The sequence below is a fragment of the Pituophis catenifer genome, unplaced genomic scaffold, assembly GCF_029215685.1.
Source record: "Pituophis catenifer annectens isolate HBS135680 unplaced genomic scaffold, rPitCat1.0.hap2 SCAF_2, whole genome shotgun sequence".
NCBI classification, from domain to species: Eukaryota; Metazoa; Chordata; class Lepidosauria; order Squamata; family Colubridae; genus Pituophis; species Pituophis catenifer.
The window spans coordinates 173,441,312-173,463,527 of record NW_027256882.1 but is presented as its reverse complement, the minus strand read 5'-3'; the positions used below and the strand labels follow the sequence as shown (position 1 = coordinate 173,463,527).

The following is a 22,216-nucleotide window of genomic DNA, read 5'->3' as shown; positions in this document are numbered from 1 at the left end:
ACGGGAACTGGGGCCATCGTACATCGTATCGCAACTCATTATGGCGGGAACTTCTGCGCATCCTTCGCGCAGCTCGGGTTCGGCCATTTTTAAACTGCGGGAATATTAACAGTTGTCGTTGAGCTGCGGAGCTGTTTAAACGCCGGAGAATTGCAGTGCTATCTAACGGTTAGAGTTAAAGCATATGTTTTTTATGAGGGGTACTCAGCGTTACGAAAATTATAGAAGGGGTACACGTATGTCAAAAGTTTGGGAAACACTGGTTTAGTGCAATGCCAGGGGTCTCCAACCTTGGCAACTTTGAGCCAGGCTTAAAGGAGCCAAGGTTGGTGTCCCCTGCGCTATACTTCCGCCACACATCATAACCCAAACTTAACAATACACCTTCCAGCATTGTCGCTTTTCTTATCCGTGGCTGCCAATTCGCGTCCCGTCCAATCCAGTCGACAGCCGCTCCCGCGGAATTTTGCGATGATAACGGCATAAAACGACAGCAGTGCATGATTAGCGTCCATGTAGATCGCTAACGCCTCCTAAGCAAGTGGGCAAATTAGATGCCTCCGAGAAGTCTGAATGGCATTTCTCTCCTGGCAACATACCCGAGGAAGACCATGACGTCAAAGGGAAGACCTCTCTGTTGGGATGCTGGGATATTCTGTGACAGCAATACTCGATTACCCTTTCACTGGCTTCGGCTTTATTTTATTTTATTTATTTGGATTTGTCAAAACAAAAATGAGAACAAGAATAAAAGAATAAAAATGCAATGAGGCACGCCCGTCTCTATTGACCACTTAAGTATGATGTATGGGTATATTGTGTATACACGTACCATGACAATAAAGTTGTTATTATTATGTAAGCTCCACGGAAGTCAATTTGTGACTGAAATTGAAAATTTGTAGCTGAAGCAACCGAATCAGGCAGAGCATTCCAGCTTTGGGACAACTCTGTTACCGAAATCATATTTTTACAGTTCAGGTGTAGAACGATTTTCATTTAATTTAAAGCGGTTGTCAGCGCGCGTATTATTCGTTGTTTTAGCCGCTTATTTCCGCCTGAGTCGGAAGTTTGTGGGTGTGTTTGAAAAGAATCCCGATCGTCATTGTCCCCGCCCTTTGTTCTATCCTCCAAAGCCCTGCCGCTTAACCCACGAGCAGCAGCCAAAGGCTTTGATTTATATCAGAGGTCTTCAAACGTGGCCGCTTTAAGACTTGTGGACTTCAACTCCCAGAATTCTCCAGCCAGCTATGCTGTCATAAAGGGGCCATAGTTCCCCTCCCATAGCTGGCTGGAGAATTCTGGGAGTTGAAGGCCACAAGTCTTAAAGCTGCCACGTTTGAAGACCTCTGATTTATACGAATAGACCCACCATCCGGCGCTTCCGTTCTGCGCCTTTAAGATCGGGTTGATGAAGTCAGCGCAGAAGCCGGGATTGCCGGCGAAAGCGGAAGTCGTGGGCGGGCACAAAGGGATGGCAGCCGTGCTTTCTCCCACCCACCCCCCGCCCTTCCCCTTGCGCGAGAACCCCCGCCAGCTGACTGGCTGACGGCACGAGAGGCGCCCTCGGGGTGGGTGACGTAACGGGGACGGAGTAGAGAGAGAGGGGGGGGGGGCCGTTAGCGCCCCGGCGCGCGGTGCCTCCGCGGCAGAGCGAAGGTGGAGGGGTCGGGATGGCAGCGGTGGCGGCCCCGGGGGGAGCAGCAGAGGCATCCCCGCTGCCGACTCCCGGAGGGGGTGGGGCCGGAGCAGGACCGGGACCACGGCTGCAGCAGCCCCAAGAAGATGAAGAACACGAAGTGGTTCGTGTGCGGGTCAAGGTGAGCGACCTGGAGGCGAAGAAAGGGGCCAGGTGTGGCGGCGGCGTTCACTGGCTGGGGAGGAAGGGAGAAGAAGCCACAGGTGGGAGATGCGTCCCAGGTGTTCCCCCGTGGACCGCTGGGTCTAGTGGGCCAAAGGATGTTGCCTCATAATGATGTCACAGGGCAGGGCAGCCTTCCCTAAACGGGGCTCTCTCCAGGTTGCTGAGACTAGGACGGTGTCTGGAAAATGGGATTGGGGTGGTGGTGGTGGTGGTGGGGCTTGGAAGGGTGGCCCACAAGATTGTTGGACCCGAATCCTTCAGCAGGATGAAATGTGGATAATAAATTGGGTAAGAAACGATTGAAGGGTGGAACACCAGAGGAAAGCAGAGCCGGGTTTCCCACATTCTTCTTCAGCAGCACTTGCACTGAGAGATTTAATTGTAGGGAGTAAGTTGGCTGTGAAATTGCCATCCCCCCCCCCTCAGTTGGCATGGGAATCTGTTTATTTCCAAGGTAACCTTGCAAAATGTATATCTTCTTGCCGGTGGCTGAGACATTGCTCTTTTGTTCTGGAAACCATAGGCTCCAATTTTCATTGTTTCATAAAATGTGCTGAAGTCACTGACTGTTCAGACATCATGCTGTGCTAGGCTTTGGCTTGTATTAACTGTAGCTTGGAATCAAGACTACATTTACATTTCCAGTTCGGTAATATGCGCTATTTTTCTAACCAACCCTAAACTTTTCTAAATATAGATTACTCAATGTAATATTAGAGTTTTTATTCCAGCGTTCTGACTTTAAATAATTTAGAAATAAGGATATTTTGTTATTGTAATTTATTAGATTTAATATAGCTGTCCATTCCAGTAGACTCTTTCATGTTAGAAGGAACATACATGTTATAAGGAACTACGTATTTAAAAATATTTACTGGCAACTACAACCTTCCTTAGAAATATGTCCTTTTGAGTTTGTGGGATTTGAGCTCTTGGTTTTTGAATTGGACACTATTGTTCTGATTCATGTCAGAATCAGGTCTTTGATTCAACGCTTCAGTAAATATAATAATTTGAGCCATATTCTAGATTCCATTCAGACACGGCAATTCTTGTTATATCAAGCCAAAAGCCATTTTGTCCTGTTTAGTTCTTCATTTGTTTTTTTGCAACACTTTTAAATACATATGAAGAACAGAAGCTTAAATAATAGTTATGCACACTTGAACATATATTGATCCTGACCCTCAATATTTGTAATAGTCTTTCATTATTTCATTTCTTCTAACTATATTGGAGTCAGATCTATTGATTTGGGAAATGTACACAAATTTTTGTTCACTTATCACTCAAAGTTGATTAGGGAGAGTCAATACTAAGCTGTTTGTAATTTATTTTCCCTTCCCTTTCTCATAGTGATTCTTTTTCTTCAGAAGGAATGCCTATAAGCAAAGAGAAAAATTTAAATATTAACAATATTCTTTAATGGAGATTGCCTGACAAATATGGGATTGAATCAAATGTGGTCATAATCTCCATTGTATAATGAAACAGTAATAATATATGTTTTTACCAGGAAATGCTGAGACTATGTATAGTACAGATTATGCAGACTATCCAGTTAACAGCAGTGTGTTTTAAATCTTACCTATGTGCAATTTCTGCAGAAATGTGAAGGCTTCTTGCAACCTGAGTTCCGGACTTTTGCTGTGGACCCACAGATCACTTCACTGGATGTATTGCAGCACATTCTCATCAGAGCTTTTGACCTCAATGGGTGAGTTACAATAGAATAACAGGGTTGGAAGGGACCTTGGAGGTCTTCTAGTCCAACTCCCTGCACAAAACAGAGACCCTCTATTGCTTCACACAAATGGCTGTCATTTCTATTGAATAGAAATATTCAAATACAATTCTATCATTTATGTCATGTCAGTTCTGGAAAGCAAGTGCACCAAAGGAGGATGGAAATAAATGGCCCTGTCTTTCAGCTCCCATTGTGATTGCTTCAATTAATGAAAGCAAATTTTGCAGCACATCATTGATGGGGCTTTAAGCTAGGGGTTTTCGTTTTGAGATATTGGAAGGAGAGTGAGAACTCAGACCGTGAATTGTGAGCAAAGACACTTTTCATCCTTTCCCTCATTGTGACATCATATGTTACATTAGCAATGAAGCTAAAAAAGAATGCCATATACCAAGAGGGAGACTGCTAATGTTGTATGGAGGGGTCTAAGAAAATGAGAGGATAGATGTTTTGGCATGCTTGAATAAAGAAGGACAGTATGTTTCATTTTAACAAAAAATACCTATTTTAGACAGCAATTTATTGCTAACTTCTCATGTGATTGTAAGTATAGTGAAGGAAAACAGTGCTGTTCCTTTTTTTTTTTTTTTTAAATATCAGTTGGGTAGCCTGCAAAAGCTATGAAACCCCTCCCAACAATCAATTGTAGCTTCCAGGATCCCAAATGACATAGCTGGAATTCAGCAAAACACTGACCAAATATTGCAATGTCTTGGTTTTCAAAATTGGTGGTGGTGGTGTTCATGATCCTGAGAGGCATACTCATTTTCATCCTTATGACTCACTAGCATCTCTTGTCAACTTCCTGAGTGATGAATATTTTTCAGGTTTTGATTATTTTTAATCATGGGATGGTGATTGTTTGCCTCCTAGAGCAGGAGTCCCTAACCCCCAGGCCATGGCTCATTACCAAGCTGCGGCCTACCCAGAACTCGGCCGTACGAATGGCAGGCTGGAATGCATGCGCAGCTCAGCCTGCACGAGCGGCGGGCCAACGCATGTGCACAAATGCATTGCGTACCTCAACTTGCAAAAGTTGAGCAGTGTGCATGTGCGCTGCCCCGCCATTCACATGGCCCTTTCCCCCCTCTAGCCAGGCCAGTAAGCCACAGAGGTTGGGGACCACTGTCCTAGAGGCTACCTCTCCCCAATAATTTATCTTCAGAAAAACTGCATTTAATTGGCTGGGGAAAAAATCAGCCCTGTCTCCTTTTTTTGAACAATCTCCTGCAACCTTTGCAATGTTGTCTACTCTTGTATTATCTTCTAATGAGGATTTGGTCTGGCTGGAACTTGCCCCAAAACCCCACTTAACACCAGACCTTATTTCACAATACACATATGGGAGATTGTTTAGTACATGTGTGATTTCTCATCTTATTTTCTACATAAATATCTATGTGCCATGCTGCAAAAGAGATATTCAGCTTTAGTGAAAAGAACTCTAAACCCTTTTCCTGTATCAGGAAGAAGAATTTTACCATCAGCTATTTAAGCCGAGATAAGCAAAACCAAGAAATGTACTTGTCATTGATGTCAGACTGGGATCTCGGGATGGCCTTTGCTGGAGCTTCTAAGCCTTTTTTACAACTAAAGATAGACATCAAGCCCTTGGAAGACAGTGAGTAATTTTGTCATTAACTGGAGAGCAAATAATAATGATTCTGTTCCCTCACATCTTGTTCTCATTCTATACACTTTACTGCAGGGGGGGATGTTCCATCAACAGAGTTTCTTATCTTTAGCTTCTCTATTTACGGTATATTGTTCTTGTGGGGATGGTCGCTGATAGCTGTTGTAGAAGAGAAGGTATGAATCACAGCATTGTTAACAGATACAGCATTGTTAGGCATAGTTATGGATGGGGAAACAGCAATAGGGTTGAACAGGTAAATCTGTGCGTGTGTGTTTTGGTACATCCCACCCATTGCTTGACTCACTCGAAAGCTATCTGTTACCAGGCCCCTTTTTGTACAGTGTACTTTATCAGCACCTCTTTCCAGCTTGAAGCATGCAAAAATTAATATGGCTTAGAACATTATGTAATCACCAAAGATAAGTTCAGAATTCTGGGTGAAAACTCTGCTGGCTTAGAATGCAACTAGACTGAAATATAAGCTTGAAAAGGCCCTCCTTATATTATTTTTCTCAAAAGAACCAAAGTACGTGAATGCATGATTTAGTAAATCATAGTAGTTGCACTAATCTTGTTTTAAATTCTTTTCTTCTAATAACAAGATATATACACACTAGTTTGCATCCTTTTTGGTAGACATCTTTGTCCCTATGAAAGTGAGAATGCAGAGTGGGGAGAAGGATTGGCAGAACTGGTTTGAGGAATGTGCTCACAATATCATACTCTTTCAGGCCCCCTGCTAGAAGATTGGGATATTATCAGCCCTAAAGATGTTATCAGTACCGACCTGCTGTTAGTGGAGAAGAGGTCTCTGGCGGCTGCAGCCCTGCCCTTCACCCAGTCCATCATTTCCCAGGTGGGCCTTCGGGGAGTGGAGTTGCTAGCTTATATTTTCATTGGACGGTTATTTGCAAGATCTAATAATGCAAATGCAGTGGCCTGCATTCTTATGAGTCAGTTTTAATATTGCTATATTATATTCTTGTGAAAGCACAGTATTTATATGCACAAGATGCTGGTTGTTTTCTTTAAAGATCTTAATGGCTTGAGGTCTGAATATCTAAAAGATTGCCTTTCTCTGGTAAAATCTACCAACCTGTCCTGAACATTCATTTATAATTTAGAATAACAGAGTTGGAAGGGACCTTGGGGGTCTTCTAGTCCAACCCACTGCTTAGGAAGCAAACCCTACACCACTTCAGACAAATGGTTATCCAACATCGTCTTAAAAACTTCCAGTGTTGAAGCACCCACAACTTCTGGAGGCAAGTTGTTTCACTGATTAATTGTTCTAACTGTCAGGAAATTTATCCTTAGTTCTAAGTTGCTTTTCTCCTTGATTAGTTTTCACCCATTGCTTCTTGTCCTGCCTTCAGGTACTTTGGAGAATAGCTTGACTCCCTCTTTTTTGTGGCAGCCCCTGAGATATTGGAACACTGCTATTATGTCTCCCCTAGTCCTTCTTTTTTCAAGACTAGACATACCCAGTTCCTGAAGTCGTTCTTCATATGTTTTAGCCATCTTTGTTGCTCTTCTCTGCACTCTTTCTAGAGTCTCAACATCTTTTTTACACTGTGGCGACCAAAACTGAATGCTGTATTCCAAGTGTGGCCTTACTAAGGCATTATAAAGTGGTATTAACACTTCACGTGATCAGAAAAAGGCTGCCCAGGGTCCCCATTTACTAGGAGATGGAGTGCGAGAAGGCCTGACAACAGCATTCTTTGTGGCATTCTTTGTCCTATGGAATAAGCCTTTCCATTACTCCAAAGTGAGGATGGATCCCACTGTTGTGGCCTTCTGGAGAATTGTAAAGGAGTTATCTTTTCCAGAGGGTCTTTCAGAATTGATTCTGAAGCCATCAGACAGCTTTATTCTAATACATTGCAGTATTTATCTAGTAATTAATGCAGTTTGTGCTTTAGTCTGGCAAGATTCCTGTCTAGAAGTGAGCAATAAATATACTACTTTGATCAGCTCATTGTGTGGCTTCTGGTTTCTTGTACCTGACACGAATTACTCTCCCCCAACCTTCCAATTTTTAAGGAGTAGTTAACCTAAAATCTTGCATGGTAAAATATGGAACTATTTGTGATGTGTGGTTTGGGATTTTTTCCTTCCAGTTTTAAGTCATTAACTGTTGTTGTTGACCTCAGCTTTCTTTTTTGCTTTTTGTCAGGTGGGACGGACATTGTCAAAGGTCCAGCAGGCACTCAGCTGGTCCTATGGGGAAGATGTCAAACCTTTCAAACCTCCTTTGAGTGACTCAGAATTCCATACGTATTTGAATCATGAAGGCCAGTTGACAAGACCAGCAGAACTGCGCCTCCGAATCTTCCATGGTGGAGTTGAGCCTTCATTGCGCAAGGTGAGAACAGGCATTTGGGCTGGTAGTAGTTGTCCGCCCCTTGTTATAGGGGAAAGTTTTATTCCTGTAGCTGATCCATCAGCTAGTACCTATTGATGAAGAAAGTTTCTTTTAAAACTGAATCCACCCTATCTCTGCAGGTTGTTTGGAGATATTTGCTAAATGTCTATCCTGATGGCTTGACTGGACAGGAGCGTATGGATTATATGAAGCAGAAGACACGTGAGTATGAGCAACTGAAGGGGGAATGGGAAGCACGGACCAACCCTGAAGACCTGGATTTCATCCGTAGTAATGTGCTGAAGGATGTTCTGCGAACAGATCGCACTCATCCCTACTATGCTGGTTCAGATGATAATCCCCACCTGACAGCCCTGCATGATCTGCTGACCACCTATGCTGTGACCCACCCACAGATATCCTACTGTCAGGGTATGAGTGACATTGCTTCTCCCATCCTGGCTGTAATGGACAGTGAAGCACATGCCTTCATCTGTTTCTGTGGCATCATGAAACGCCTGGAAGGTAACTTCCAGGTAGATGGTGAAGTCATGTCAGTTAAATTTACCCATCTCAAGCTTCTCCTCCGCCATTCAGATCCAGATTTCTACTCCTACCTCCTGTCTCGGGGTGCTGATGACCTCTTCTTTTGCTATCGTTGGCTGCTGTTGGAGCTGAAACGGGAGTTTGCATTTGAGGATGCCTTGCGCATGCTGGAGATCACATGGAGTTCCTTTCCTCCTGATCCTCCAGAGAAGGAAGTAGAATTAGTGGGCCCTCCAGCTAGGCCCGGAGACAGCAACCAGTCTATCCGAAGGAGACACATGCTACGCCCAGCTTGTAGTTTTGAGGCAGCTGGGGATCGGCCGTGCCAGGGGGCAGTTGCTGAAGAGAAGGTATTAGTAAAGCAATCTAGTTTTGGGGAATTCAAGTATTACATTACTCATAATGAAGACAATTTGGAGGATGACCCATCACTCAGATCTCAGCACTCAGAGGATGAGAAGGAAGATTGCACCAGTGAGCAGGATCCATTGATTCAGACAACTAACATGGCTAAATCCTTCTCTGCTCCATCTCTTCGGGCCTTGACACCACCCTCTCGAGATTCTTTCTCCTCCTCAACTAATGGCAATGAGGAAAGTCAATCAGAGGAAGAGAAGGGAGACTCGGTAGTTAATACTCCTTCTTCTAACTCCCATGGACCTACTACTTCTTCTACTCCTCCTGCCCTAGTCAGCCTCCCTCCTCCACAAGAATTTGGCAAAGGCAACCCCTTTGTACTCTTCTTATGTCTTGCCATTCTTTTGGAGCATCGAGACCATATAATCAAAAACAACATGGACTACAATGAGCTAGCCATGCATTTTGATCGCTTGGTACGCCGGCACAACCTTAACAAGATCCTTCACCGTGCCAAGGCCCTGTTTGCTAACTACTTACAGTCAGAAGTTTGGGATTCTGAAGAGGGAGATGAGGCAGCAGCTGAATCTCCTGCGGTTTCATGATTCCCCCTTCGTCTTGATGTGTAGGGACAGGTTCCCTGCGGTCATTATGGTGCAAGCATCGATGTGGAAGAGTGGTCAGTGAAGTAATCCAATTTAGGCTCAATCATTCAGCAATCCTCTTGGAAGATGGTCTGGAGCAACTAGATTGGATTGCCACACTCAATACACCTTCTGTATCTAATGTATCTGTTTTTAACGAACTCTTTGGGCAAATATCCCATCCATTTTGGTGCCCCATTCTTTTCCAAGTGCTAAATAGTCTTTCAAAGAAGAGTTTACCCTGGAGCAGCCAGGTTCTTCCCATTTCCCCTCCCTAATCAATACTTCCCAAATATTTCTCCCTCTGCCTACTGCCCACTTCATTTCTTAAGATGTTGGTTGCTAAGAGACCCAGATTGATTTCTGATCCTTCTAGAATCAGGATCTTTTCTTCCACATAGCTTTGCCAAAAACATTTTTAATGTTCCATCCTGGTCTATTTTTTATTTTCCAGCAGTTTGAGCTCATCAGAAGTTCTACAAAGATGCTTCAGCTTTTTTAAAAAATGCTTCATATGCTTATTTCAGTGATTTTTGGCCCAAGGTTTTTTTTTCTTTTTAAAGCACTTCATTTTTTTCTGGGGCTTCTGTTCCATTTGTAGCTTTTGATTGTTTAAAAAAAAACCCTAATATCCATAAATATGTAAAAACAAAAACAAAAACAAAACACACTGGATGTGTTCAAAACTGGCAATTATCTGAAGGAGAGTCAACAGTTTAACGAGAGGTTGGGCAGAGAGTGGAGACCTGATGCCAAAGTGCCCTTAACAGAATAAATTTGAGGTGTGCAGTACTTTATGCTGTACTTGCACGTGCCTTTTGATTAGTTGTCTTCCCAGAAACATATCATCCAAGACTGACTCTCTGCACATATAACCATGTCTGAATAGGTGAGGTCCATTTGTAGGTGATTTAGCTGGCCCTATTCAAATCCAGATGCTTGCTCAAAGTGTCAGATTGTCATAATAGCTCTAAAATATGTATCAGGAAATTTTGTATCTTGCAGCTAGACAGAAGTAATTTCTATTATTTGTTAACCTGACACCAAGGGGGAACACATAATACTATGTGCAGTTTGATTTCCTGCCAGAGATTTTTGAATCTTTGACTCTCCCCAATGGCTATTTTAGGGTTATAATAAAAATAGATTCTTGCTCTTGCCTGTTGTCTACAGTTAAACTAAATGAGAGAGGTGATAAGAGATTGAAGTTTGAAGACAGTGTTGAATGAGGTCAAATCTGAGCTATTTTGGGTGCATCTTTTCTTTCTAGGTTCAAAGTCATCTGCCTAGAATAATTTTTCCCATTCTGCTTTAATCAGTTTAAATCAGTTGAGCAGAAAGGCAAAATTCTTGGTATCAGCCAGCTGTGTTCCTTGAGGTCAGTTTTCTACCTGTAACATCATCAGGCAGTTTGAATCCATATTTCTTTTAAGTTCTTTTAAGTTAGGCATCTTCTGCATCTGTTAATATTTTATTTTGAGACACAGGGAGGAGGAAATGTCTTCCCTTAGTAATATTGGATATACAAGCACATGGCTATTGGCTTTTTCCTCTTAGCCTCAGACTTTGTATATAGATTGGGTAAAGCTGGCATGCAGAGTTTTTCTAATCCATTTTAATTGAATGGCCACTAGAAGGAGCTGGAACTTAATTTAAGGTAACCTATGAAGCAACGGTGAAATAGGTCTGTAAAGTAGGGAAAGCCAACCTGTCACATTCACAATCCCTTTTCATTAGCCTTCTTAGCTAGAGTGAATGAGATTTTGTAACATCTGGAAGACTTCAATCCCTGTTGTGGAGTATTCTTTACCTTTTGGATCGATGGTATTTATGAAGTTGGAGTAATTGCAGGGATGATGATATTTAATCAAATGATTTAAACTACAAGCCTTTTGGAGAGGCCAAGAAAAGGGCATTTGAGTTCCCCATACTGATAGTTAAAGCGTGCTACTACCAACTCATGGCTGTAAATGGTGCCTTAAGATCTTTGATATTAATGAGGTGTATCCTCCCGCAATGTAGAAAGCAGCATGTCTTGCTTTTAAGGAAATCATATTCTTAATTTACTCAGCTATTTCCTGAATGAACAGTATGAGTTATGAACACAACATTTGGAAGTCCTAAGTGAATCAGGTATTATGGATTACAATTAGCATTTCTACTTTTTTTTCAACACTTTCCCCTTTTGTGTAATAGTCTGATCTGGGACCATCACATTACACATTAAAACTATATTCTATTTTTCTATAGGTAGGGTTCTATGTCTTTTTCCAACCAAACGTCTCTCTTGTATTGGTTTTAGTTATCTTGAAACCACAGATCCACTCAGGCTGCTAGTTCAAAACTCATGGTGTAAATTGCCCTGGATTCTGATGCATGCTGATGGTATTCCAACTCGTGTAACAATAGCTAGTGATGTTGTAGGGCAACCAGACAGGCTGTGGGAATCCCAAAATATTAAGACCATCCCCAATTCTTTCTGTGCTCCATGTTGCCTAAGCTAGCTTCCTATCTAGTTTATAACAATGCTTCTCCATGAAAATTTTTGTTTCTTCTAAAAAAGACTTCTGCCTAAGAATCAATTGCTATTTCCATCATGATTTGCCCTTTGTGTTACCGCGAGCTTACATGAAAACATGCATGTAATAAACTATAATTAGTTGAGGTTGGAATTTGAAGCCATATGTTAACCTTCTCACATGACATCTGAGAATATAAGAGCAGTCAAGTGATATGATAACATTATGCTAGTCCTTAGATGGTCCAGGCTGACTTGAGACCAGATATGAAGTCTCAAGCCATATTTATCTGCGTATTTCAAAGTACTAGTGAAGGTGGGTACATTTTACTGCTTCCCTAACAGTGAGCATTTCATATGCTGCTGGTGATACTGAATTGGGTAGAATATTGAATAGAATACTTTTAGGTAGACAAAAGTCATGGACATTCTCAAAAGATCAGAAGGCAGCAAGATGTCATGGAGCAACAATAGCTATTGCATAGACTTCCAATGTGTGAGGTTAATTTTCTGTTTTAATTTGGTTTGGGCATATATTTTAATCAACACAAAATCTGAAGCATTTTAGTTAAGTTTATTTGGCCCAAGCCAACCTCCTCCCTTTTGATTCTTGATTTGTAGGTAAAGGGCTAATATGCTGGGTTTAAGCTGTGGCATTTTTTCAGGTGGGAACCCCTTTTCTTTTTAGCTTAACCCTTTCTAATCGGCTTAAATTTCTAACAGGGCTGTCAGTACAAAATAGTTACTATTGGAACCACATCGGCTGCATTAGTTTTAAGAGTCTGATTTTCAACAGTAAGTAAATTGCAGGCAACATATTTTATTCTGACTTGTGGAGGGTGGATCACAGACCCCCCTTGGTGATTTGCTTCCTCCATGGTGCTATTGGAGTCTCTGTGTCTCAGCCAGGTTCTCTTGGTTATTTGTTTAACTTCCGGACAGCTGGTATACAATCTGGATAGCTTTTTTCCCCTCCTTATGAGGACAGGATGGGCCCGGCCTGTGCCTTTTCCTATGCTCAGAAAACTTACTTTAGGATTAAATTTGGACCTGCCACCAAGTTTGAATACAGAGGTAAGACTCAATCATAATAATAGGCTGTATGTGTACACTTATTTTGAACCTTAAATTTGGACTGATTGGGAGGTAGAGGTGTTCATTTTATCTCACATGTCAAATCATAAATTACATACTAAATTGTGATTCATCTCTTTATGAGGCAAACACTGTAAAATAAGTAAACCTAACCTGAATTTAAGTTCCTTCTTCAGATTACTTCAGATGCAACAGACATGTTTCTTATTTCACAGAGATATCCAACTGAAATGTAGCTTCTTGCATCCAAAGGCTTTAAATGAGAGTCTATGAAATGAGAATTCATCATACTGTTTTTGATTAAATAAATCTTTTGATATATTTCAAAAGCATGTAAATCCTTCATGTCCATAAAAGATTAGGAACAGAACAAGTAAACCTCCATGCAACTGGCAGTAATGCCATAATTGTAGAATTTTCAGCTCCTTTTAATTAATTGCTTGACTTCAGTGACCATCCAAAGTTTATGCTTAAAATATATTGCTTCTCCAAATCTCTATAATTCTATTTGCTTATTTTTCACTGCTGCTTTCTTTCATTAGTGTTTTAAATTAGTTCTCTGAAGCAAATAATGGAATTGACTAATGCTATATTGCAAACAAAAAATAAAAATGGTTACATCAGTAGGAGGAGAAGATACCTTAACAGACCCTCTCTGTACTGTTGAGATATCCCTGAAATTTCCTTGCTTTATAATCCCTGCCTGCTGCTCTGGGTTTTCTTCCCTCTCTACTGTTATAACCAACAACAAAGTTATAATTCAGATTCTCCTATTTGTTTCTCAGGCAAAGAATCTGACTATCAGGCAGCTACCACATGGAGATGGACCTGATCTAGTTATTAAAATTCAGTGAAACAGCCTGGTAGTTTGAGTGAAATGAACAGAAATTCTTTTGTGCTCTTTGTTGGTTTTTGTGAGGTTTGCATAAGGATTTTGCCATGATTCTTTAATAGCAGAAATAGTGGTGATAATACGGAAGCTACTGTATGCCTTATTTCTGCTTCTAGATCAGTGTTTCCAAACTTGGGAACTTCAAGATGTATGGACTTCAACTCCCAAAATCCCACAGCCAGCCATGCTGGATGGGGAATTCTGGGAGTTGAAGTCCACACTTCTTAAAGTTCCCAAGTTTGGGAAACACTGTTCTAGATGTACACCAAGAGGGGAGTCTTGCTTGGGGTTTATTACAGGGGTCCAAATTCTCCCCCCCCCCCATAACTTTGAGAACTATGTTACAGCTGATATATCATTTATCAGCCAATCTCTATACAAATGCTATAACATAAACTCTATTTTGCATACTCCATCTTTGGAGCCTCCTATGGTACTTGAAAGCTGGTGGCCAAATTCTGTTAGATTTCCTTCCTCCATTTCTGTTCCCATGCCTGAGGAAAGTCTTCTAATTTATTAAAGTTTGTTATTCTGTCTTATATTTATATTTATATATTTTTATCTTGCCATTGTATTCTTTTTTGTGCTATTTATTTATACAAGGTTTTTTTTTCTTTTTTTTGTTGTGATGCTTTACATTTGTAACAGGGACTTGTGAAGAGCACCAAGGCTTTAAGGAAGGTTGTATGAGCTAAGAACCGGTGGTGCCAGAATCCTGGTGCTTACATATTTCGTCTAGTATCTTTATAGTGTCACACCGAGTCTTAAAAAGATGGTGAGCTTGTTCAAAGCTGAAGAAAACCCTTTTGAAAATTAAAATTTGCAGTAAAAAGATAGAAGGGAGCCGAATAAAGTGTGTAGCCAAAGGTACCGTATATAAACTGGCCAGCTCAGATAGAGGTGTCATGTCTGTGACAATGCCATTGAGACCCATTCTATCTAAAGTTTTGGGAAGTTCCCCTAAGCAGGCACCTGTGAAATGAATGGTAATACAAAAGGAATTCTTCTCTTCACTTCATTTGTTTGAGGTTTGCACAAAACCATTCCCAATATCCTCTATAAATGAATAGAAAGGTGATATGTGGAGTTCCTGCCTCAGGTATCAAGATATTTTGGCTGCATATAGCTCTGGATTTTAGTGATGTTAAGGTTTAAAGTTGCTTTGATGGGCTGAGAAAATGAAAACCTTTAACCTATATTCTTGATAACCTAGTCACTTAGGTTCATTCCACTGGATAGTTTCTAAGATTCAGTGGATCAGGGATTGGTCATCACCAGCACGCCTGAAGAAGGAACCAAAAAGGAAGTGACCAGAGAAAGGCTGTATGATGTTTAGAGTTAATTTTGTGTTTCAGCCCTCACTCCACCTCTCCTCAGGACAAGGCATTTATACTGTTGCATGCTTGACAGTACCCTTCTCATATAAACTTTTTCTCTTTTTTTTGGCTCATGTACTTGTGTAACTATTTTCCAATTTTATCTCCTCTTAATGTATTATCGTTAAATTCAGATGGCCATTTTTCCTTCTGGGCCTCAAGACACTTTTGTCTCTCTTGCTTAAAACAAATATGATAAAGGTTTGAAAGACTTAATAAAAAAAAAAACTGTTGCTTGTTGCTTTGGTTTGTGAATTATAGGAGTGAATCAGCCCAGCTTTATTCTTTGTTAAGGCAATTTACATTTCCTGTGTTATCAGATTCTAATGTCAGTTTAGTGACTTGATTAAGTTGCTGAGAACTGGAGGAGAGACACAGAATCCTTATCGTGGATTAATGTAGTGGCTTCAAGAGAAAAGAAGAGTAGCTAACAAGCAAAATATGGCCAAAACAAATACTTAATATTTTAATGGGGAATACTTCAATCTTAAAAATAGAATCCTATGGCGCACCCAGTTCATTGATTTTGCCAATCGAAGAGATTGGTTGGCAGATGAACATTTGTCATAAGGAGTTTTAAGAAACTTAAGACAAACCCAGTTCTGCAGTATGATCTACTCTGGCTTAAAGCACTATAGAAAATATCTGTACAGGATAGATAAGAAAGAAAATGGTGCCCAAAACCTTTAAAATGTTGCCCACAATATTTTAGGCTAGCACTAAAAAAGTTGCAAGGAGAAAATTATGGCAAACCAATTTGGAAGAAATTTAACAATATCAGCACAAGAAGCGTAGATGGGATGGTAATCAAGCTGACTGATATCAGACATATAACTTGCAGAAAAAAAAATTGTCAGTGGATGATTTAAAAAAAAACATTAAAAATCTGTGAAAGAACAGCAATTGAACATTTTTTTGTTCTCAAAAAGTTAAAAATGAGTTTATGCTTCAACCTGGTTTTTAATTTGGTGTTAATGAATATAACTTGATGGCACTATAGAACTATGGAAATAACATACAGGTAGTCCTTGACTTACAACCATTCATTTAGTGACCATTTGAAGTTGCAATGGCATTGAAAAAAGTGACATGACCAGTTTTCACATAACTGTTGCAGCATCGCCATGATTATGTAATCAAAGTTTGGACTCTTGGCACTGGTTCAATGGGCAACAGGCTCATGTGATCATTTTTTAAAACCTTCTGAGAAGCCAAGTCAATGGAAAAGCCAGATTCACTTAACAATCATGTTACTAACGTAACAATTGCAGTGCTTTACATAACTGTCAAAAAAGGTCATAACATTAGGCAAAACTCACTTAACAATTGGTTAGCAACAGAAATTTTGGCCTCACTTCTGTTCATAAGTCGAGGACTGTATATAGAGTATTGCCACAGCTGGGAAGCGAAACATGCTGGAGCTCACAAGGACAAAGGAAACAGTTGTAGAGGCTGAGAGTTCAGTCATGAAAAATTAAACTCCACATACTGAGGCACTGAAGAAAAAGATTAGATCTGGCTTACCAAGAATCCCAAAGCAATGTCAGTTTTGCAGTTTGGGCATTTTAAAATGATGTCTGGAAGCTCACCAGGACTGAAGAATATTTATGGATATCTTCTCAAAAAAAAAAACAAAAAAAAAAACACCCCACTCAAGGAATGCAAAGGGCACGTGTACATGCACAAAGAACATGTGTACACATATATAGTGTACACAGACATATACATCAAATCTCTACAAATGTTAAATACAAATATGTATTTTCATTACCTGAACATATTAGCTGTTGAGAGTGTGGTGGCGCGGCAGCTTCCCCAGTACCTGGATGAAGCTGTCTATCTGGACCTGCTCCAGTCCGGCTTCTGGCCTGGGCACAGCACGGAAACGGCATTGGTCGCGTTGGTGGATGATCTCTGGAGGGCTCGGGATAGGGGTTGCTCCTCTATCCTGGTCCTGTTAGATCTCTCAGCGGCTTTTGATACCATCGACCATGGTATCATGTTGCACCAGTTGAAGGGGCTGGGGGTGGGGGGCACCGTTTTGCGGTGGTTCTCCTCCTACCTCTCTGACCGGTCGCAATCTGTGTTGACGGGGGCAGCGGTCGACCCCGAGGCGCCTTGTGTGTGGGGTGCCACAAGGGTCGGTCCTCTCGCCCCTTCTGTTCAACATTTATGTAAAGCCGCTGGGTGAGATCATCCGTGACTTTGGGGTGGAGTTCCATCAGTACGCTGACGATACTCAGCTGTATATCTCCACCCCAGGCCACCCCAACGATGCCCTTGAAGTGATGTCCCAGTGCCTGGAGGCCGTGCGGGCCTGGATGGGGAGAAACAGGCTCCGACTCAACCCTTCCAAGACCGAGTGGCTGTGGCTTCCGGCGTCCCGATATAGCCAGCTGGTGCCATCGCTGGCTATTGGGGGCGAATCACTGGCCCCCACGGAGAGGGCTCGCAACTTAGGCGTCCTCCTGGATGCACGGCTGTCTTTAGAAGAGCACATGACGGCCGTGGCCAGGGGGGCTTTTTATCAGGTTTGCCTGATACGCCAGTTGCGCCCCTTTCTGGATCGGGACTCCCTACGCACGGTCACTCAAGCACTCATCACTTCCCGCCTGGACTACTGCAATGCTCTCTACATGGGGCTCCCCTTGGGGTGCACCCGGAGGCTACAGTTAGTCCAGAATGCGGCCGCGCGGGGGATTATGGGAGCGACGGGGCACTCACATATGACACCTCTCCTGCGCGAGCTGCACTGGCTTCCTGTGGTCTTCCGGGTGCGCTTCAAGGTGTTGGTGACCACCTTTAAAGCGCTCCATGGCTTAGGGCCGGGTTATCTGCTAGACCACCTTCTGCCACCAATAGCCTCCGACCGACCGGTTCGCTCGCACAGAGAGGGCCTCCTCAGGGTGCCGTCGGCCAGACAGTGTCGGCTGGCGACCCCCAGGGGGAGAGCCTTCTCTGTGGCAGCACCCACCCTCTGGAATGACCTACCCCCTGAGATATGCACGATATCAGACCTCCGGACTTTTCGTTGGGCCCTGAAAACACACCTATTTCATCTAGCCAGGCTGGCTTGATTCCATCCCCTCAGTTTTTTTAATTTTTTAATTGGGTTGTTTTAATATCTTGGGCCGAAATTATTTAATTGTTTTTTAAACTGTTTTTAAATTTTATATGCAATGTTTTATCTTGGCTGTACACCGTCCTGAGTCCCGCAGGAGAAGGGCGGTATAGAAATAAAATAAAATAAATAAATAAATAAATATATATTAGCAACATTTGTATTTAAAGCATAATACTACACCTACATCTGCATGTCTTTAAGGTAAAGACTCAAAACTCAACTTTTGACTACTAAAATAGTTTCTTAGCAATGATGTCAAGTGATTTAGCTGTTGCTTCCTGTTGATATATTGTTGTAACTTCCCAGTCTAGCTTACTATCCTTGAGTTTCTTGATGGTCTTTCACTTAAGCACTAACTAGATTTGATTATATGTAGGTTTTGGGAGGATTAGCCAGAGTTGGCTATTTGTGTACAAAACCACAACACAATCCATTTACCTTATTTGCATGAACTTTCACAAATCATTTTTTAAAAACAGCATTTACCTGGTAAACTGGCAGAATAGGTTTATCTCTGATTCTTTCTTGGTAGTTGCTAAGTCTAGAAAAAGTTTGGAAGAAAGCAATCTGATTACAAACTAAAACAAACCACCTGATCATTATGTGGCACTAAAGACCAGGTTTTATTTTTCAGTTCAATTCATTCCCCCTCATATTAACCATACTATCTGTCCCTGTCAGCATCTGCTTTCCTATCTCCCTTGCAGCCATTGCAAGTAATGCAATTTGTTTTGTCATATATAGGTGGTGTTTTGATCTCTGAACAAAGTTACTAAAAATAACTTCTTTTAAACGGAACTCAGAACAGTAAAAAAAAAAAAAAAAGACCTGTTTTGAGACTGGAATATTTGAAAGTGACAGTGTTTTATATTCTGCTTGAGATTTTTCAACTTTTTGTCAAAATACATCGAGAAAGAGTGAAATTCAGCCTTATGGACCTCTATCTTCAAAAACTCTATTTTTTCTCTCTATAAATCTAACAGTCTGTTTTCAAAGGTTCCCTAGGCAGAGAGATTCACCTCTTCTACATCATGCATGAAAACTATTTTTGGTAATATAAATGCACCATTGGATTCTGTCTCAACAATTTCATAAAGGCTGCTCTGATCCAACAAGTTTTATTCTTGTGGAACAGCAAATTTTGAGTGACAAAATCCTTAAATGATATAGGAATTATCAGTTTGTATCCCAATAAGAAATAATGCAGAATTAACAGTTTCTCACTGCTTCTTATGCTGTGTGACTTTTTGTCAGAGCATATAAAAGTGTGTGTTAAGCAATTGGAGCTGCAGCAATTATCAGGAAGATTTCTACTAATGCTTCAGAGTCCAGTAATGATCTGGAAAACTTCATTTTAAAGGAGGATATAAATGTGTAGTCACAAGATAATCAAGGGGCTATAGCAATGGTGGGTTGCCCCCAGTTCACACCGGTTCTATAGAACTAGTGCACGGCCTCGCTGCGAACTGGTAGTAAAGGTAAGTACAACCCACCCCTAGGCTATTGGTATATCTGAATGCAAAATGTATTGCAACAGTAAGGAAAGACTTTCTGGATCGGTGTTCTGCAGACTAAAGATGGAATAATCCCCCCTCCATTGTTATTGTTTGGTGGATTGTTAACCCTCCAAGTTAATTTAAAGCTAAGGAAATCCAATACCTGTAATCTTCTAGTACAGAATTTTGAAATGATTTTATGAGTTATTCAAAGGAAAAAATGTAATTATGGTTATTATAATATAGAGTTTATATATACAAACTGTAGTTATTACTACAATTTATTACTGATCTTTTAGAAGCAAATATCCATTCCCATTAAGGGGCCACTTCAAATAGCATCAGAAAGTCCATATATAAAGTCTCCTTCCAGGTGACATATTGCATTATTTGGGAATTCTGGGTGTGGCAATCCATAGCTAGAGTTAGAAGGTAGGCTTAAAGAGTTCTACAAGATCAGTCCAGATACAATTTTGATATTTATTGATTTACATCCCTCCTTTATTTTGCATGATTCAACTGAGCATAGATAATGACATCACTTCTCATTTTCCCCACAAAAACAATCTTGTTTGGGCTAAGAGAGAGTGACTGGCCCAAAGTCTCTCCACTGGCTTTCATATCTAAGGCAGGATTAGAATTCACAGTCCATCAATTTCTAATCCAGCACTTATCCATTACACCAAAGTCGCTCTCTCTTGATGTCACCTTTTGGGTTCATTATTCAAATAGAAAGAGTATATAGCCCTAATCCCAGCACGGTTTACTAATTTACCTCCAGTTTGATTTTTTTGTTTTGTTTACTTTCTGAAAGAAATTAGAAACAAATTCAAAAGTTGTATTGCCATTACAACTCCAAATGGCCATCAGTTGAACAGGAATATTTTAGAGCACTTCATTCTCTGATTATTTGTTGTTTCCTGGCTCAACACAAGATGGAGCAAAACTCTCAGAAGAAAATAATAATCTAAGATTGCAAATATAGGCAGGCTACATACAAGACTTTGGAACTGTACCTTCCTTTCTCTTTTTACATTAAGGCACTATTGTCTTAAGTATTGTACAAAAATTTGAATTTCTGACTTTTAGCATGACTCTGTAATCTTATTTATGTTGACTGTAAGGAGAAAGTAAGTCAGAATCTGAACCAGGGTTCAACTTCATGATGAATATCATGTGTTAATCATATAACATTGAAAACAGAACATGTGGAAAGTCACTTCTAAATACAGTAACTTGAAGCAGAGTGTATACTACAGATTAAGGCTTTTAATTGAAGATGACATTTCTAAACAGAAAGGCTGGTGCCCTCTTTTTCAGAAGTCAACCATTAAAACTGGAGAAAAAAATCCCAATAGCGCTACTGCCAAATATAAGAGGGCATAGAACTCTTCTATTTTTGACCTTAATGTTGTAATACTTAAAGCAAACAAGCAAAGAATTCAAAGGACAGTTAAACACAAGAAGCTACAGAACTGAATTTTCCATCAATAAATCAAATGGTTATTGCGTGGTTCTTTTTTCTTGTTTATTCCTTAAGCTATCGGGATGAATGTTCTCCTTCCTACCTTTTATTTCTAGTTTTCATGCTGTTGGTTATCAAGTTTCAAGCAGACAAAGCTGACCCAGCTGCAACTTGGTAAATGGAACATTTGCCAGACACCAGTATAAGAGGTTCAACAGAGCTAAAAGTATCCCAAGTGTCACTGGACAGAAAAGCTGCAAAGAAGTAGTAGAAGCAGAATTAATCTCCCCTATCCTTGACTTTTTGAGTGCTGTGTATAAAGAGGTTATGGTCAAGAATGCCTAGCAATTAAAAAGAATTCTTGGAAGAGTGAGGACAAACTTTAGTGTTTGAGATAGAATAGGATCCTGCCTGTATCTAATTCAAATATTTTCTGATTTGATGTCATCGCACACTCCCTCCATATCCAAATAGCAAAAAGTACAAAGGCAGGAATTGGTTTTATTCCGTGTAGAGGGCAGCAAGCAAATAAATTGTGTGTCTGCTTGTATCTCCCTGACAAACAGTATATGGGAAGCCAATAGGTATCCCCAAGGATACCTGAAGAGTAGAATCCCCAAATCCCTGAAGAGTAGAATAGGCCAAAGAGCAACCAATTAACTTTTCCTGATACCATGTGTTGACATTTCAGGGAAACTAGTTACAAATGTGAAGATTCATGCATTTATTTCTTACATTTCTATACCACCCAATCTTTCTTTGGGTGATTTACACACAATATTGCATTACAGCGTATCTATTTCTTGTGAACATAGTTGAGTTGTTAGGATTGCCAGATGAGGGTTCACTTGGGCCTGAATGTTAATAAAGGTTTGTCAGTACTGCTCAATATAAAAGCACATGACACAAAGCCAGTTTTGTTTTTGTTTTGTAAACCTGCCCTTTTAGCATTGCCCCAAAGAGCTTGACTGTCTCAGGCAGCACAGAGCACACAAGAAGCTCTGAAGCTGGGGTAGGAGATCTGCATGCCTTGTGTCTTGCAAGATAACCAGCTGCCCAGAGAGGGCCTTGCCCCCAAATCCAAGGAT

The 22,216-nt window shown here is 40.9% G+C and overlaps 1 protein-coding gene and 1 long non-coding RNA gene across 2 annotated transcripts; one reads left to right on the top strand and one right to left on the bottom strand.

Annotated features, from left to right (window-relative positions):
* Positions 1 to 1,673: 1,673 nt before the first annotated feature.
* On the top strand, positions 1,674 to 9,509 carry TBC1D25 (TBC1 domain family member 25). Its single transcript, XM_070938071.1, has 6 exons — positions 1,674 to 1,820; positions 3,472 to 3,581; positions 5,078 to 5,232; positions 5,979 to 6,103; positions 7,427 to 7,615; positions 7,756 to 9,509. Exons 1-6 carry the CDS (start codon positions 1,674 to 1,676, stop codon positions 9,121 to 9,123), a joined length of 2,094 nt encoding a protein of 697 aa, XP_070794172.1. The 3' UTR covers positions 9,124 to 9,509.
* Positions 3,118 to 21,294, bottom strand: LOC139312888 (uncharacterized). The gene is made up of 5 exons (XR_011600042.1): positions 21,232 to 21,294; positions 18,654 to 18,708; positions 12,929 to 13,042; positions 3,453 to 3,641; positions 3,118 to 3,246 (listed from the first exon to the last, which is right to left on the bottom strand). It is a non-coding gene; the product is annotated as an uncharacterized lncRNA (long non-coding RNA).
* Positions 21,295 to 22,216: the final 922 nt, after the last annotated feature.

Bases quoted from the DNA above. Each gene is read 5' to 3' on its own strand.
- TBC1D25 (XM_070938071.1), top strand. From the start codon at position 1,674: ATGGCAGCGGTGGCGGCCCCGGGGGGAGCAGCAGAGGCATCCCCGCTG. The intron at 3,582-5,077 runs GTGAGTTACAAT...TTCCTGTATCAG, and splicing joins AGAGCTTTTGACCTCAATGG to GAAGAAGAATTTTACCATCA. The intron at 7,616-7,755 runs GTGAGAACAGGC...CTATCTCTGCAG, and splicing joins TTGAGCCTTCATTGCGCAAG to GTTGTTTGGAGATATTTGCT.